The sequence below is a fragment of the Anopheles funestus genome, chromosome 2RL (assembly GCF_943734845.2).
Source record: "Anopheles funestus chromosome 2RL, idAnoFuneDA-416_04, whole genome shotgun sequence".
Classification (NCBI taxonomy): Eukaryota; Metazoa; Arthropoda; class Insecta; order Diptera; family Culicidae; genus Anopheles; species Anopheles funestus.
Window position 1 is genome coordinate 19,521,933 of NC_064598.1, and position 17,275 is coordinate 19,539,207.

Below are 17,275 nucleotides of genomic sequence, written 5' to 3' on the forward strand. Positions count from 1 at the left end.
GTACATTACAATAAATTATTAACGCCCAGCGTCTCTTAACAGCGTGTTGCTAATGATCGGTGTGTTGGTTATGCTTTGCCGTTTAACTAGCACAAAACTAAGGTTATTGCGGTATGGTAACTGTTTTACAAAATCCTTACGATAAAAAGCAGCTAATTTTATTACCATTCTTTTTTATGATCTATTCGGTTCCTTATCCTCGCAACATTATGTAACCATGGTTAATGACAATAAGAAGAAGGAGATGTGATTTATGCTAAAAACAATCATACACAATTATACATCCTTAACTATTGCACTGTTAACAAAAGACACTTTCGAACCGCATCTCGTGCATCGGTGGTAAACAGAGAAAAGCTTCCATAATGCATTCGGTAAAACTATACACAACAATCCGAACATTAAACTTAAGCTATCACAGTAAACAGTAACGCTTTTCGAAATGGGTTAAGTAAAGTAAAACAATTAGTGATGGGTATATGCAATTCGAAGTAATGCGGGTACGCAAGTAAAAGCGCCAATTGATAGACACAGTAGCATAAAACTGTGACTTGATATGCGTAATAATTAAACAGTGTATAAAGAGCGAAAGGGATAGATATAGAAGAGAAAGGGAAATAGATTGATCATGCATGTATATAAATAGTACGCAATAAATTACATCAATAAGTGTGTTATTTTTCGCTAACAACCCTTAAAAATGTTTACCTAATGTTCAGAATGGTTACTTAATGCTAGTGTTTAATAGTAAAATATTCTTATAACTCCAGTAACGCATCATTGCCCATCACTATTTTGAACGGAGAAAGTAATAAAATACTTAACGGGAGAAAAAAACATACCAATTAACCGTACAAATACAGCACAAAACATATAAATATAATAAGTATAGCCAAATGATCGCAATAGTATTCGCATTCTAATAACTAAATTAAGTGTTAATCTTTAATGAATAAGCTTATCGGAAGCTTGCGTACACAGATTCGTAAAAGTGTTTTTGTTTGTTTGTTTTTTTTGTGCCCATCTAATAAACAATGATAATAGTATTTAACAGCTGACAAACAATTACACGCACACCTAAAACTATTAATGTTTCCGATCGTTGTCTCTAACGTTTCGTTTGGTTTTTGGTTGAATTCTTTTTTGTTTAAATTTCACATTTATAACATATATTCCCACCAACCATCGTGTCCATTTGCGTTTCTATGAATCATGTGGCAACGAATTGAAAATAACATCTTCATCCAGTGTTACAAACCACGTGAGTAGTTATTGCGCTGGTGGTGGAAAGTATGATATGTGTGCGAATGAGGAACAGAATAGGTAGGTGGTGCTTGTGTTACGAAGATGATTTTTGTCATAAAACCTTCAACACACGTCCCCTGGTGGGTGTAATGTACATTTCTACACACAAATAATGGCCGCTATCTGTCACCTGTCAACTGTCACCGTTAGTAGACGGCGAAAGTACGCCGGGCTTTCTTTCCGTGGGGCAGATGATAGAAAATAAACCCACATATACAATAATGGGGAACCAGAAGCTACAGAGCCTGAGCCTTTGTGTGAAGGATTAAAGGTGTCTGATAATAAGGTAAGAGAGAAAACTAATTCACAATCATAGCGAACAACAAAAATGCTAGCTATTGTTACGAACAAACATTTCCGAAATACATTTCATAAAACGATTAAACTACAAACACTTCGCCACAGCTTCAGATAAGCCCCATATGTATCGTAAGAACACGGAAGTGTTGAAAAAATCCAATCAAACGCTTTCTTTCGTAGCCAATCTATCAAGATCCCCTGCTTAACACGAAACTAATCCGTCATCCTTCGTCAAATGGAAATGAAACGCAAAACTTAAACAGCGAAAAACACGCAAGCCCCGTCTAACGAATATGCCAACTAATACGCTGAGATCGTAAAAGCTTTCATATATGTGAACTACAAAAAGGAAGCAGAAAATGTTCGTCATCGATGTAATGTTTCTATGCCCTTTTTGCCGCTTCTTTTTTCGTAGGGCGAACCTTACCAATGATGGATGTATTAACTATCGTTACGGTAACCTATACAAAATTTAAGGGTACGATCCTTTCGTTTGGTTAGTTAGAGAATAGAAAATAAACATCAAAAGCTGCAAGTTTGAGTGTTTTCGAGCTAAGGAGAGGTGTCAGCATGTTTGAAAAAATCGCAACTTTTTGTTTTGCATTTTCTCGAAGCTTCAGATCGAAGATGAAGGTCTTAAAGTCTTAAGGAATAACTGATAAAAAAAATCATTTCATGGTTATAAAACACTTTCATATTACGAGAAGCAAAAAAAAAATACTAAATTTTATCACAAAAATACATAAAAAACCACCAACCAGTACACAGCACAATCGCTGATGCACTCGCTCAGCAGTTACCAGCAAACAAGCAAGACTCCTGCGAGTGCTCGATAATCATTTGCGTCAACGATCCGGATGACGACGCACAACCCGTACTATACAAGTAGGTACCACTGGGCATCCACCAAATGGGTTGGCATTTTAGGGGTGGATGGTGCTCGTACTTGCTTCTGCGAGCACAGTGTCGATGACCGCCGAGGGTCATGGTTGTTGATTTTCATGTACCACCATCAACATGCTGCTTTTATGCTGCATTACACATTAACCATTGTACCACAATTTCAATAATAAACATAGCGCCTGGGTAGGCATGAGTGTGAAATAAAGCAGCACCAGGAACAGCATAATCATGAATTACGACTTTTGCGCTGGTGTTTTGATTGTTGCTGCTATTTCATGGAGTTTAATAGGTTTTTGTGTTCCTTGAAGGTATGCTCAGTATATGGGAGAAAAAAGGGCGAAATCTACCAAAAACTGGAATGGAGTTTTTTTCGGTGTTGGGCTACAAAATTGATAATTGAATCGGATAAAATCCTTTTTTGAAATAGAATTTTGAGGTAAAAATATGACCGATAAATCGCACTGGGAGTAAGAGTGCCAACGCCATCTGGGAAGCAATGTCGGAGAGTGTTGCACCATTTGTCATTTGATTGGATTTTAATTTCATCACCAATGACATTTATGGGAAATTAAGCGAGAATTTCTGGCATGTGGCGGTGTACGCGGCACCGAGAAACTACTACTACTATCTGAGTATGAGTTACAACCGGACGGCAAAACATTGCCGAGTCAAGCTCTTTCTCAACCCTCCCAGACGAGCCTAATGTGCTGCATACGAATGCCATGTCCGCCGCTTATCAGCAATTCCAGGCACGTCCGCACGCGTTCAGCCCGATAGACACCACGTGGAAATGCGGAAAGGTCACACACGAGTCGTAGCGCGATTACGACCCTCGCTAGACTGCACCGTACACTGATCAAATCGGGACGAATTCCTTGTACGCCTCGAAAATCAAGTCAGTGACGAAGATGATGTACCGTTTTTTTGGAGTACGAGAGCAGCATAACAGTTCACCAGGTTCAGCAACGCTTGGGGCAACGGGTTTCGAACAACAAAGAAAGGCATCATTATTGGACAATCGACCATAAAGAACTGATCGGTGGGGAGTACATCAAAAGTAACACACTCAACCACCCGAACTAGTTGTCTAGATGACCCTTAAAAGTTTTGGACGACGTTCTTATCGAAACCATGCTTCCAATGTTGGAGCAATGTCGGCAAGATAAGTTTTACAAATGCCGCCCCTTACCCGGATGTGTGTAGGCATCGGAGGCAGAGGTCGTAAAATAACACCCAAAGATGTTCTTACGCTCTATTTATCTTTATCTCTCTCTTTCCAGCTCGTTGACAGACACCACAAACTCGAACGATGCGAGAACCTATAAGTCCTAAGTAAATTTACGATAAAGACCATGCGGTTACGATTTGGTACGTATGGTATCAGCAAAGATCCGAACGGCTTTAGCGCATTCCACCGAGACAAGAACCTCGAGAAGAATATCGCCGTTTGTATCCTTTTTTGTGTGCACAAGATAACAATTTTGTTTAACTTTCCACGCGGTCGGTCACCGCTGAATCGTTAGCCTGTCGTTTGAAGAAAGAAAAAACGAACGAACGGACAAACAGCACGATTTTTGTTGATCACAATCATGGTTTTAAAAAAAAACATGCTTTGTTGGTTCTGGGCGGCGAAAGTTTACCCGTGCCGAGTTTACTTACTGATATCATCTCGCTTGTATCTAACATTTTACACCAAATAAATACCAGCAACAATCGTGTTGGTTTTTTTGAACATAAATAAACTGTTTTTAAAATTACTTTTATTTCTCCTTAGACACATTTGTGTACAAGAATTTACTCTTTCTGAATTAAGAAAATGGCAGAAATCTTCAAACGATCAGAAAAAAGACAGTTGCACTGAAAACTAGCGACATCTGCAGTTATTGCAAACGACATCTGGTGATAAATTTGCGTACTATTATATAGTATACTTGCTAATAAAACAATTTGCTTCGTTTTATTTTGCCGACACTTGTTACTAATAATTCTTGCTCTTCTCTTTCGCACATGTATGGGTGCCTTCATACCAAGTCCAGAGACCAAACAAAAAAAAACACAATTCTTCCCTGTATAAACATGGCATGAACAGGATGGTAGAGGAACAATGTGTGGTGGGGTACTTAATTTAACTGCCAATGAATTATTTAACCTTTACCCAACGGCATTCCTTCGTTTTGGGTTCGATTCTACAGCATGTTCCAACGCTAGTTGTTCGTTATTTCTTTCGTCAGCAGTACTCCACACACAACACTCCTCAACGGTTGTGCGAGAAACCGTTCCCATCAGGAAAACAATCTCAAACCTCTGTAACTGTGTGACGGGTTTTAGTTACGCTACTGCTGCAACGGTGAGTCCGGGGTCTGTGGTTTGAAGCGTGAAAAACTGGAAACATTGCCAACCTTGCTGCAGGAACACCGTCGTTCCAGGGTTATTATGAAGGTAGCAAGGTTTAATTTCAACCGTGCTAGTAGTAGCAGTAGTAGTAGTAGTAACGGAAACTAGTACGGGCAACCTTAAGCACGAATCCCAAGGATTAGCAAAGGTTCGCATGCAAACACCCTCCATTTGCTTTTTTTCCCCGCTATTCTAGCATTACTTTTTGCCTTTTAGACACATCATAATGTGAGAAATGTTTCACCCAAAAAAATTAAAAAAAGACCACAACATATGTGCTCCTGGGTCAAGCTTTTCCAATGCCACACAAAACATGCTAATGTGAAATTTAAATTGCAGTTTCATTATTAAACATGAGCTTTAGAAGGATCGGTCAAATGGGATATTCGTTAGCTCACTGAACACCCGGTTTTGAACCGATGACCGGGAAGGACTTCTTTGACATTTTATATTTTTTTGGGGGGAGGCATAAAAAGACACAACTTTGACCAGTGGTATTTCAACCTAGATATCCGGTTGAAACCTAAAATATACGCAAACACACGCTTAACAAGCCTCAACAGATTAGGAGCTTACGTAAGGCTCGTTAGCAAATTACTTGGAGTTAGATTAGAACATTTGAAAAAGGATGCGATCAAGAGAAGAAAAAAGTACAAAGTCGAGTAATATTCTTCTGGTAAAACAATGCAAATGTCACCAATTTTGTACCTACGATCATTTCATATAAATGCTCAGTGTTGTAAAAACGAGGAAGAGAAGGTGAATATGGGAGTTGTAAAAAGAAAGTTCTTACTAAAAGCTTACACACAAACGTAAACACACACACACACAAACGCACACCGTAGTACTGGCGAGTATAAATATTTGAAACATACTCTCTAAATCTGGAAAGCGCTGGCACTTCGAAGGCTGGGAGGTTCTTGATGTTTCTGACGAGAATTTCTCTGCAAACCCGTCACATACTACAACGGATGCGGGATTCTGGCGCTATACAACCGAGTTGGGACAAAGATTGTTGGCTGCCTCAATATCTCCCAGGAAGGGCTAAAGGTACTACCATCATGTCTACGCATGGATGGATGTGGAATATCTGGAAATATAAAAGAAAATTCATACATATTAGTATTCGTTTTGTATTTGCTATTCGAAGTTCTTTAAGTACTAAATTCAAATTTCAACCCTCGCAAAGTATTCCCTTATACAGAATTCACTAACCCAACAACGTCTAACTAAAGTCTCAGAAGGTTTGTAGTGAAAAGCCCAAGATCTTCAGGGAACTTCTATTCTAGCTTCACGCCCCAAAATGGGAAGATTTCTCAGAATCATTTAAATTCCTTCCAGTGGTGGTAATTAATCTTTCCTGTATGTTGCAAATGAATTTCTATCCTCATCATATTCCACTTCCAGCATTACCTACACTCCCGATCCCCCACCCCTTCAAAGGCGAAAAACGTTTTGCGAACAGTTTTGTACAATTAAACGCATCTGATCTGACGCCAAGTCATCCGGTGTGGATGAGAGATAAAGCACACACCACGCACAAAGTTCTAGACACTAATGGACTCTCTTATGGAAATTATATCACTTAATATCTTCAACTCTGCACACCAGACCAGACAGTCGCCCATACATCCATTAGTGCGATTAAAGCTTAATATTGATAACATCCTTCAACCTTCATCATCATCCACACTGTCGTTTGCCAGGACGATCACTAATGGTGGGCGGGCCTCATCTCGACCTACTCGCGTAACATGAGTACATTTGGGTTAACAACATGTTTTGTCTACCAAGGATGAGATCCTTTACAGCCGTACACGGCATAGCATTTGCTTGTAGAGCTTTCCTTTACTTGCAAATTAGGAACATTAGCAGCAAAAAAAAAACGAGAGGAAGAGGAAAAATCAACCAATATGAATACTGAGCCGTACAGATTCTCTTGCTCACTCACTCGGTTTTTCCTCAACTGAGACACACACACACAAACATTGAAATTTGTGCCCCATTACTGTTTCCTTCCGGTGGAGGAAATTTAATTGAAAATCTTCTCCCCAACCCTCCCCCCCGCGTAAGGTTCCCTGTCTCGTCCCAAACCTTGTAAGTGCCAGGGTTCTGAGTTTTGTGTGCCTACTTTAGCCTATAAGAACGCAATTTCACAACGGAACCACTGCTCTCGGACCGCATCACATCTCCACACACCAGGTACACACCAGGGTCGGACGACAAGATGGGGAATGATATCGGGTTGGAAAATTTTCCTTCATTTATTCCCCCCTTCTCGTTAAGGTGAAAGGAAACAGCACTCCATACAGTGAACCTACTTGTTGGTATACTAGAGAGATAGCACGGGGTTTCCACATCCTGCGGCAATGGTGGTGGAATGGTGGAATGGTGGTGCTCGTGATGGTAAAGTTCGTGGCATCCAAGCGCAACCCACGCGTACAGAGACACTCCATGGCGCACTTTTACTTTTCATCAGACCGAAGGGAAGAGCTCTCGAAAGGAATGTGAAGAGGCCCTGCTGATGTTTTAAATTCAATTATGGAAGCTTTTTCTTCAATTTTGTTTACATTTGTATGTGTGTGTGTGTTTTTTTTATTCTCGTTTTCTCTTCAGACCTTTGCCCTACGTTTGGAGCGTAGCAAATGATGAAACTGGTGCTTACTGTAATGCTTCTTATGTTTACTTTATTTCAATTTCAATTTTTCCACTTTTTTGTTCTATTCTTCATACTTGGATGCAATTGCTTTTTGTGTAAACATTTAATTTCTTTTAAATTTCATTTTCCATCACAAACTTTTGCTTCAATGCATCCACTTTTTAAACGTTGTTTTATTTTTACTTTTCCATTTTTCTCCACTATCATGATATAGTAAGTGAATTTTGAAAAGAATCCAAACAATCCTGGAGCAACATCAGAACGTACTTTAATCCGTACAATTCGCACAAAACAATTGGCTCACGATGCTAAAATATGTAAATTTAGCCCAAAAAAGAACTAGCTTCTTTCCGCCTATATTATTGTTTCAAACTCACAACCATAATGCCCACACTGACGCGAAAGTTGGCAATCTTAAACTCTTCAGGAAATGATTCGGCAAAGTGTTATTTGCATATTTTCCCGCGTTCCTTTAACCAACTACCAAACGTATTTAGGTGTGCCGTCTCGCTCACCTTTTGCGCTTATCTTAACTTTGCTGCATATTTTCTCTCGTGTTGCTCAAGTGCTTTAACAGGAATTGGCGATAGGAGCCTATGTCTCTTCAAAAATTTTTTTTGCCGTACCTGCATTAAGCGGGAAGAAATTATGCTAAACAGATGATTGTCGTTATATAGGCTTAGCTTCCCCGTTCTGCTTAAAGCAAAGATGGGATTGTGATTTAGGCAACTTTTCATCCGTAGGGAAAGAAAAGTACGAAATTTCTCTTGAAGTAAACGGGAAGTGTACAGGGTTCTGCCACAAAAAAAAATATCTCTCGACTTAAAGCGAATAAATGTACGCCAATCAAGTGCGAAACGTTACACCAGCGTAAAGGAATGAGTTGGTTGAATTTAATTATTCAACCCAATCAATCCTAAACACACCCTTTTCCGTGGAATGGCGCCAAGATTGTAACCATTTCTTCGCCAATGATGATGTAGCTGATTAATTAAAGTTCGTTCCTGCCGGGAACCAGCAGGACACAGACGAACGACGAAATAGATGGCAGAACGATTCAATAAGCAGCAACATCACGGTCAGCAATGTCTCCTGTTGGCCGCTTGCAGTTAACCGTTTATTGGAAACGCTGAATCTCGTGTGTAATTACCATCTACGGAGCATGGTGGTTCCGCAATGATACATTTCGGCCCCTATACTACCCAAATGATTGGTAGAGCTGTTGTTGAATGCTGGTCGCATCATTGAATTAGATTACAAATGAGTCGTAACAGCTTTTGATGATGCCTTTGATGGTTGGATCTTATGAGAATTGGTTTGGAGAAAATTAATAAGGCACGGAGCAGCCACATGACAGTCCAAAGGGATCCTCATTAAAGCGTTTTCGAGGTCAAAAAGGGCAAATTTAAATCCATTATTGTACGGAACTTTTGCAAGTTGAAATCAATTATCCTCAAACTTTTTTTGGATTTATGTTCTGAAAGTTTTACAAATGTGTGATTGAAAAATTGTTTTCGAGATATTCAACATTCGACAAGATCCTGTGAGGTAACGATCTCCTTATTTGCCACCCTTCGAGTAGTTTTTTTCACTAGTTAATTTTGTTTACTTCTTTTTTACGAAGTCGTCCAAAAAGGCTTCGATCAAAACATATGATGTTTAATACTTAAAAATAGCTTCAAGATGTTTTATAATATTCATTGTTCTCCTGGTATATGTCCAGTGATAGATTATCCTTTAATTAATATTTCAATTAATTTTAGTTCAATTTTGAAAAAAAAAAACAATCAGAAATGTCTCTTATTTCTACTTGGTAAACCCTACAAAAGTGACAAACTGCACACTCCAGGTCGTGAAACGTATCTGCTGCGATAAAAATTTGTAAAAAATTATAAAACGAACAGCCAAATGTACTCTCTGTACCCAAAATCCCCACTCTGTACCCAACCCAAATTGTAGCTTCCATTTTCAGCACGACAAGCTGTAAAATATCCTACACGCATGGAAGCTCGCCCCGGGCATGGAGTGGGCTTCTATAAGCGAAAGATCAGAGGCAACTTTCATATCAACCATCAGACAGTCAACTGTCGGTTGCAGATAGACCAAACGCTAGTAGGCACCACATCCTGGCCATCGAGAGGCTTGGTAAAATCACCGTAAAGAGGAAAAACCATCCATAAAAAAATGAGAAGGAAATGGGTAACGAAAAAAAAAAGAAAAATCTAACGTGAAGCAATTTCGATTTTCCCACTGCCCCTTTACTAACCGTGTATAAATGGGTATGTGTGTGTGTATGTTGATGGAAAGGAAATTATGTTGAGCGTATAAGAGGGAGGATATAATAACTTGTGGCTTGTGGGAAATCGAATCCGAAATGGGATCGCTCCAGCCTGCATGTATTGGTAATGCGTGTGTGGTAAAAGTTATTGGAGGAGAAGTATACAAAAAAAAAACGAAGAAAGAACTAGTACACGTTATGACCGCAAATACGATTTGATCATCATCAGCACCATCGTACCATCATCATTATACCAATCATCACATCATATAAGCGTCTCAACCACATCCTTATCCTTGCGCGACTGAAAGCTACTTGGATTACAAATTTTCCCGCTTGTCCTGCTGGTATCATTTTTCCTTTTTCCCCCTACATTGGTGGAAAATATTTTCGACTGTTGCTGTTGTTGTTGTTGTTCCAATGTGTATAAATGTGTGTGTGTGTGTTTGCATATTGTTGTGTGTTGGTTCAATTATCGCCAGCACTCATAAAGCGCGCGTTTGCCGTTTTCCTGCCTTTTCGCTATCGTGTGCCATAACAAATTTCACTTTCTTCTGCATGACACAGGAAGGAAAGCGAACATTTTCCTTCATCACGAACGGTTCCTCGAGCAAAGTTGGTTTGCCTGTTAACGCTGCTTATCGTACGGAAAACATGGCTTCTCGCAAACCTTAGTTTATGTCGATGGTTTTGTTTTGCCGGATTGTCACCGGATTTTGGCCACCTTTAAAAACAAGTCATATTGCGAACCTGTGAAGAAAACTTGTCATTTTCCAACGCCCGGGGGGTACTTGGGGGGTTGCTTACAAAGCACCCAAAACGAGGCCACTTTTCAACTTTCTTTAACCTGTTCCTAAAATCTCATTCCATGCACGAACGAGGATTTTGTACCCTTTTTCCAGAGCATTTTGTTTTATGTTCCCGTTTGAAGGGACGTTATGACGTTGGCGCGCAGAGATTTCGTTCGTTCTGTTCGATAGTGCTTTCGGTGATGGAGAATGTTCAAATTAAAATTCAATTCACACAACCAACATCTCTACAACTCACTTTGTAAAATTGCTCCCCTATTACGATGCCTTATACATTTGACGAATGAAACGAGCTAAATAGTTACTTTTTTCACACTATTGTTGAATGATATTCAAGAGCCTTTAAATATTAAGAATGAAAAAGTATTTCGTGATTATTGCGACTTTATTGGACATTCCAAAAAAAGTGATCGTTATTTTGCCAAAACAAAAGATAACAGCCAAAAATGTATTCACCATTTTAAAATGAGATATTTAAGTTCAAATAAATATTATTTATAATTAATGATTACGGTTTCGGCCGTATTGTCAAATACAAATAAATATGCCGTATCCTTTTTTGCAAAAAAAAATGTTTCGAATAAAACATTTGCTTATTTTACCAAAAACGAAACCGTCGCTAACTGCCAAATTGAAAATGTTCCATGCTGTTTATAAACAACCGCCGCATGACGTTGTCAAAGCTGACAGCTGCACGGACGAACCGGTTCAGTGTTGCAACCGGTTCAAGCTGAAGAACGGAGCGAGCGGGAAACAGAACAGTGACAGAGAGAGAACAAGCAGCTCGCCCGGCATGACATGATCGCCATGTCAGTGAGTTCAACGCGTGCTCGTGCTTTGAATGTGAAAAAATAAGACTAATCAATACGATTTGTGAAAAAAAAACACTTGAAACAGCAAAACAACGGTGTCGTGAATCGTGAGTGCGGTGTTAGTTTACTTTCGTGCCATGATTTATCTGCCATCGTTGGTGTAAATTTCGTTGCAGTAGCTGCCGACAGCAGACGGGAAATCATCAGCCGCGAAGGCAGTGGTGTGTGCGAATGCGCGCTCGTGTATTGGTGTGCGTGACAGTAGCAAAATGCCTCGCACGGGTACAACTTCACCTACGGTGGACCGTACGGAACATAGCGATAGAGAAAATTCCGACGAGGAGGACGCAGTGATGCCTAACGCACAGCACGGAACCGGAATGGATGACTACAGTGAAAGGAAAAATGATTCTGATAGTTCTATTAGTGGTAGCGATGGGGATAGTTCCTTTGTTGGCAAAATTCGTTCGAACTTTTCGGGCATGCTATCCGTACTGTTGCCGGCACGTCGGCGGGGAGATGGAACGGCACCGACCCGAAAACCAGCAGAACGACACTCCAGCGCTAGGAATATTTTCGATGAGCAAAACGAAGAACGGCTATCACACGAGCTGAGAAAGCGACCACATTCACCTAATGCAGTCGATTCCGATGTCAGCAGTAACGTTAGCCGTACTTATGAAATGATCAGGAAACGACCCCGGCTGCGTGAAACTGATGACACTAAGGAAGAGAAAAGCATACGCCCTACATCCGCAACGCTCCGAACGCGAACATCATCGTTCAGCACAAGCCATCGGCTGGGTGGATTGATGAGCAACTCAGCCTATCGTAATCGTATGCAACAGTCACGCAGTGGGTATGTGCACAAGACACTGTTCGGTTCCTCGCATCTTAAATCCACCAAAGACAGGAACAATTCCGATGCCTCTGCTCGTCGTCCATCGTTTAACATATCCGCAGCCAAAATGTCAAAATCGTTGAGCAACGGGTGGATTCCCCCGGAGTACGGTGGTTCACCGTTCTATGAAGGATTGACCCGGTACGGAGGAGCATCTTCTGCACGAACGCTCGCCACCAAAGGTCCATCGCGTCCGGCCGTTACCGTATTGGTGAAAAATTCACACCCAATCGGCAAAGCGCAATCGCTCCCGGATGCCCTAGTGGAAGTAAATCCAGAAAGAGATACATCCGCCATGTCCTACGCTTCGCGGCGAATCCTTGAAATAGTGGATGAATATTCTGCCAGGAGTTCGTCATCGAACCGTGAGATGACGCGTTCGAACACAGACTTACGCACACCACGTACATTGCAAATGCTAAATCTAATACGCTCGCAACAGATGGAACGTACTGAAGAATTGGAACAACAGCCGCCAGCTCGGCCTCCGACGGTGCCCCCAGCAGAGTACACGCTACCCATGCACGTCGATAATCCGACCAGCCCGATAGGTAAAGACGAACCTAAATCGACCGGTGGAAAGCAGATAACGAAAAAGACACGGCTGCATGCGGACCCGATAAAGGAACGAGATGTGGCTACGGTGGAGCCGATTCAGCTGCCAAATTTGAAACTACCTCCACTGCTTGAGGGACTGCCAAAGTTCGATTTTACCGTACCGATGAAGGGACCATTACTTGTGGCAGATAAGGAAGAGGGAAAGAAAAATACGAAGAGCATGAACGGGGAAAAATTGCCGGCAAATGATGAGAATAAGAAACAAGGAGAGATGGCAAAGAACACAACGGTTCAGGAAATTCGTTCATTTGGATTTACATCACCGATGCCGCTGAATAGGTCAGCTCAAGTCACCGATTCTGTTCCTGCTGCTGTGCCGACCATACCTACACCAGAAACATCCATCTCCCTGTTCCGTGAGATGACCAAGTTTATATTTACATCCCCTAAATTGCTTAACGGTTCATCGCAGAACACCAGCTCAGTTCCCGCACATCGTGAAACGGATACGTTTGTATTTGCCACGCCTATAGTGCTTGGTAACTCAACTGTACCGATTCCAACAGCGACCATATCGTTCGAATTTGCATTACCGGAACCATTGGCAGTTCCGAAGGATGCTGCGAAGGTACGTTCCTTCCAGGAACTGATGGCCGAAACGGCCACCAAATGGGCGTGTGATGTGTGTATGATCCGAAATGAACCACACCAGGAGAAGTGTATTGCGTGTGAAAGTCCCAAGCCGGCCACCGTTCCAGCGAAGAAAAAGGAACAGTTCCTTCCAGCTGCTACCAACACCAGCAATCCCACGTCCGGCAGCTTTGCTGCCATTGTCAACGCACAGTCAGGTCGATGGGAATGTCCGGCCTGCAGTGTACGAAACGAACCCACGGCATCGGTTTGCGTCTGCTGTGCGACAGAAAATCCGACCGGAGGAACGAAGAGCAATCCAACGTCCGGCAGCTTTGCTGCCATTGTCAACGCACAGTCAAGTCGCTGGGAATGTCCGGCCTGCAGTGTACGAAACGAACCCACGGCATCGGTTTGCGTCTGCTGTGCGACAGAAAATTCGACCGGAGGAAAGAACAGCAATCCCACGTCCGGCAGCTTTGCTGCCATTGTCAACGCACAGTCAAGTCGCTGGGAATGTCCAGCTTGCAGTGTACGAAACGAACCCACAGCATCGGTTTGCGTTTGTTGTGCAACGGCAAATCCGACCGGAGGAACGAAATAGACAAAAAGGATAGAATGAGGAGTACATGGTTTGTAAGGCAAAGGAAAGGGATTAAGGGATGAGTTTAAGTAAGACACAGGAACTCTTAAACATAAACATTAACACTATCATTATGCAGTTCGCCATATAATGGATTATAATATTGCATTTTTTTTTTGTTGGAACATATTCATTTTGCACTCTTTCATGTTAATGGAAAACAATTAACAACACGAAGAGTGTTAGTAGAAGAAGTGGAGAGCAGATAAATAAGATAAATAATAGTACCGGTACAGATGAATCAAACGGGTGCTTCAAAATGATTGAAGATTTATCCACAACCCTGGTGGTACGAGTAACGGGGAGAACATTAAACGTATGCAAACACATTTCCAAAGCTAAAATATGGCAAATAATTTACGCATCGATACAAGGAGAAGCGCTTCAATGATGACCGGAAGGGATGGTTTTGTTGGACCGTCGCAAAAGAAAGAGGAGTAAAAACTTGTTTGAATATATGAAATACAAAATAAATGTATAAAAGGATACAGAATAACAGAACGAAACATAGATAAAGAAATATGAAAAGACATAGTTATTTTTTTATGAATGAATAGCAGGGGAACGTTAGATATTGTTTGTTAAAATGATGATAGGGAGAGTTTTTTTTATATAACATTACGTTTACCTCTCAAGAATAGGATGTGGGTCGGCAAATCTGATGCATATTTCCTGTACTGAAAAAATGGCGCAAAACATGGCGATTCCAATTACTTGCCCTCTCTCGTTATTTACAACTTTTCATTTTGATATTGAACTCAAGTGGCAACTAAATAACTCAATCAATGCGGTCTATGGCTTGGTAAAAGTTGTATAAAATATGATAAAAAAATAATGAATAATAAAAGTAATAAAACCATCATCAAAAGAAAATTTACAATGATTTAATGTTGTATTACATTTGTTGAAAGAAACTAATATTTGATGTTGATATTTCGAGGTAAGGATCTTCTTTAATATAATTTTCCTAAAGCTTCTAAGAACCCGAAGCCTTTTTTATACAACGAAAACATTAATCTTCCATTTGCAGTTGTTTGCGAGTTTTCGATCATCAAAAAAAAAGTGAAACAGTGACAATTTTGTGGTGTGAAGCATTTGTGTCTGTTTCGGAGTTTTCACAACATTTACACACCACTCGAATCGATATCCTTTTCTGTTTTCTATTTCGAAACCACCCCGATACCAGACCAGAAAAAAAACGTTAGGACACAAACCACTCCATGTTCTGCGGAAGAATGAAAAAAAAAAGAATTTCCAACAAAACCAACTGCTGCTACACAAACGAAATGGTGCTCATGTCCTTTAGTGTAGTCCATGTCCATTTCCATCACCTTTAAGTATCGGATAGTTGGAAGAACTTAAGCGAGAGAATACAGGGAAAAACGCATGTTTTCAGGCTCGCTCGTGTGCCGCTCTTATGTATGACGCATTCTCGCTTTTCCAGTTCATACCGAGCAGGCGTTAAATCATTCGACAGCAGCACGAACCGATGGTAGCTTTTTTCCGAACTAGGATTTCCAGCCATGTATAGCATGTGGCATTACATGCTGGCGAGAAAGATGCCACCGTCACAGCAAGAAGGGATGAGTCAGTGAGAAGTAAGGAACGCGTAAGTTATGTTGGCCTTTACCCATTGATTCTTTTTTTTTGTGCTTTTTAGATTGTTTCAACATACGCTGTGTGTCCTCTGCTTGTTGGATGTTTTGGGCGAAAGGGTTGAAATCCCATTAAAAGCTGCTTAAAAGCAGGAGAGTGGCGTTACAAAACACCAACTACACAAACCGAACATGAAACACTAACGATATGGCTGCGAGTAGAACGAATGTTGACGAATGAGTAATGTAGAACGGAAGGACAACAGCACTCGTCTACAAAACACAGAGTGGCAACGTTCCACTAGTGTTGGAGAGACACTCGCGACTATATAGACAAAACCTAAAGTGATCCATCGTAGGTTTCGGAAGCCGTAAAACATTAAATCTAATTTCTATTTCCAATTTCGTGTTTCCTGCTACGAATGAAATCAAATTTCATCGCCTTGGGGACCAGCAGTGTATACACTTCGTGGGGGGTTTAAAAATTGAACCAAAATTTCCCAGGACTTCCAAAGAAAATGCTTCACACTTTGCCAGGAAAACGGTTTTAACAACTTGATTAGGGTAAAATGTCAACTATCTACTTAGTTTAATTTAAGGCCGATTTCATCACTTTTAGAGAACTTGCTTTGAAAAAAAAAGAAACGTACCCAGATCTCGCAATAAAATTTTAATAAAACATAATCAGAAAGACAGCACATGAAACGATGGTTGCAGAGTATTCACATCTACGAAGGATCGTATTTCCAAACGGTAAAATCGTTGTGTTCGCCACAGGCATACGAATTTTTCCCTTTTCTTTGTTTTTTTTTTGTTTTTACACTATTCTAACCGGTTAGTGGAGCCCGAAAAAAGGCTGAAGGGTTTTGATGGCAGTTTTGGGCTACGGACAGAAATCCTTTGCAAATCCTCATCATCGATAAACGGTAAGCCGGATGGGGGGAACAAAGAAGCAAAGCGAGTCTTATATCCTCAAACCATGCACACCAATCGGTTAGGGTAAGGGGTTCATATAGACATGAAAAATGGAAGCGATTATTATGTTCCGTTAGCCACAAACCTTTCCCTAGCAGAAAAGGATGGTGGAGGCTTAACTAAAATAAAATAAAAAACAAAAAAAAGATTCAAATAAGCCCCTTTTTTCAATGTTAACAGATCGGTGTTTAGGAAGGATACGGTTCATGCTACACTTTGGGGAGGTTTTTTTTGTGGACCTTCAGTAAATTTAGTTGAAAGAAAAGAAAAAAAGCAAACTGCTTATCTGGTTCAGGAATGCATTCTCAATCATCAAAAAGCCGGATCCAGTAGAGTAAGGAGTTTGGTTGGGGGCCGGGGGTTGTAAAAATTATGTACTGCAGCACTTCGATACACCATTTTCGGACCAATGTTCCAAAACCGCGCTTGACGTGCAAAAGCAGAATTGAAAACGAACCTAATCCCCCCTTTCCTCCCCCCATTTCCCTTCCTAAGTAATTCCCAATCAAAATA

The 17,275-nt window shown here is 40.8% G+C and overlaps 2 protein-coding genes across 4 annotated transcripts in view; one reads left to right on the forward strand and one right to left on the reverse strand.

The window, feature by feature from the left end:
- The window catches only part of LOC125763050 (putative uncharacterized protein DDB_G0291608), a 54,285-nt gene that overhangs the window by 20,528 nt on the left and 16,482 nt on the right, over window positions 1-17,275 (reverse strand). The window lies entirely within an intron of this gene.
- Window positions 11,296-15,572, forward strand: LOC125763052 (nuclear pore complex protein Nup153-like). Of its 2 annotated transcripts, none has more exons than XM_049425821.1 (2): window positions 11,296-11,567; window positions 11,637-15,572. In XM_049425821.1, exon 2 carries the CDS (start codon window positions 11,730-11,732, stop codon window positions 14,151-14,153), a length of 2,424 nt encoding a protein of 807 aa, XP_049281778.1. In that variant the 5' UTR covers window positions 11,296-11,567; window positions 11,637-11,729; the 3' UTR covers window positions 14,154-15,572. The 2 variants fall into 2 exon arrangements, with proteins under 2 accessions (XP_049281778.1, XP_049281780.1); XM_049425823.1 differs by having other exon boundaries at window positions 11,640-15,572.

What these genes read in the sequence shown, in the direction of transcription:
- LOC125763052 (XM_049425821.1), top strand. Translation starts at nt 11,730, where the DNA reads ATGCCTCGCACGGGTACAACTTCACCTACGGTGGACCGTACGGAACAT.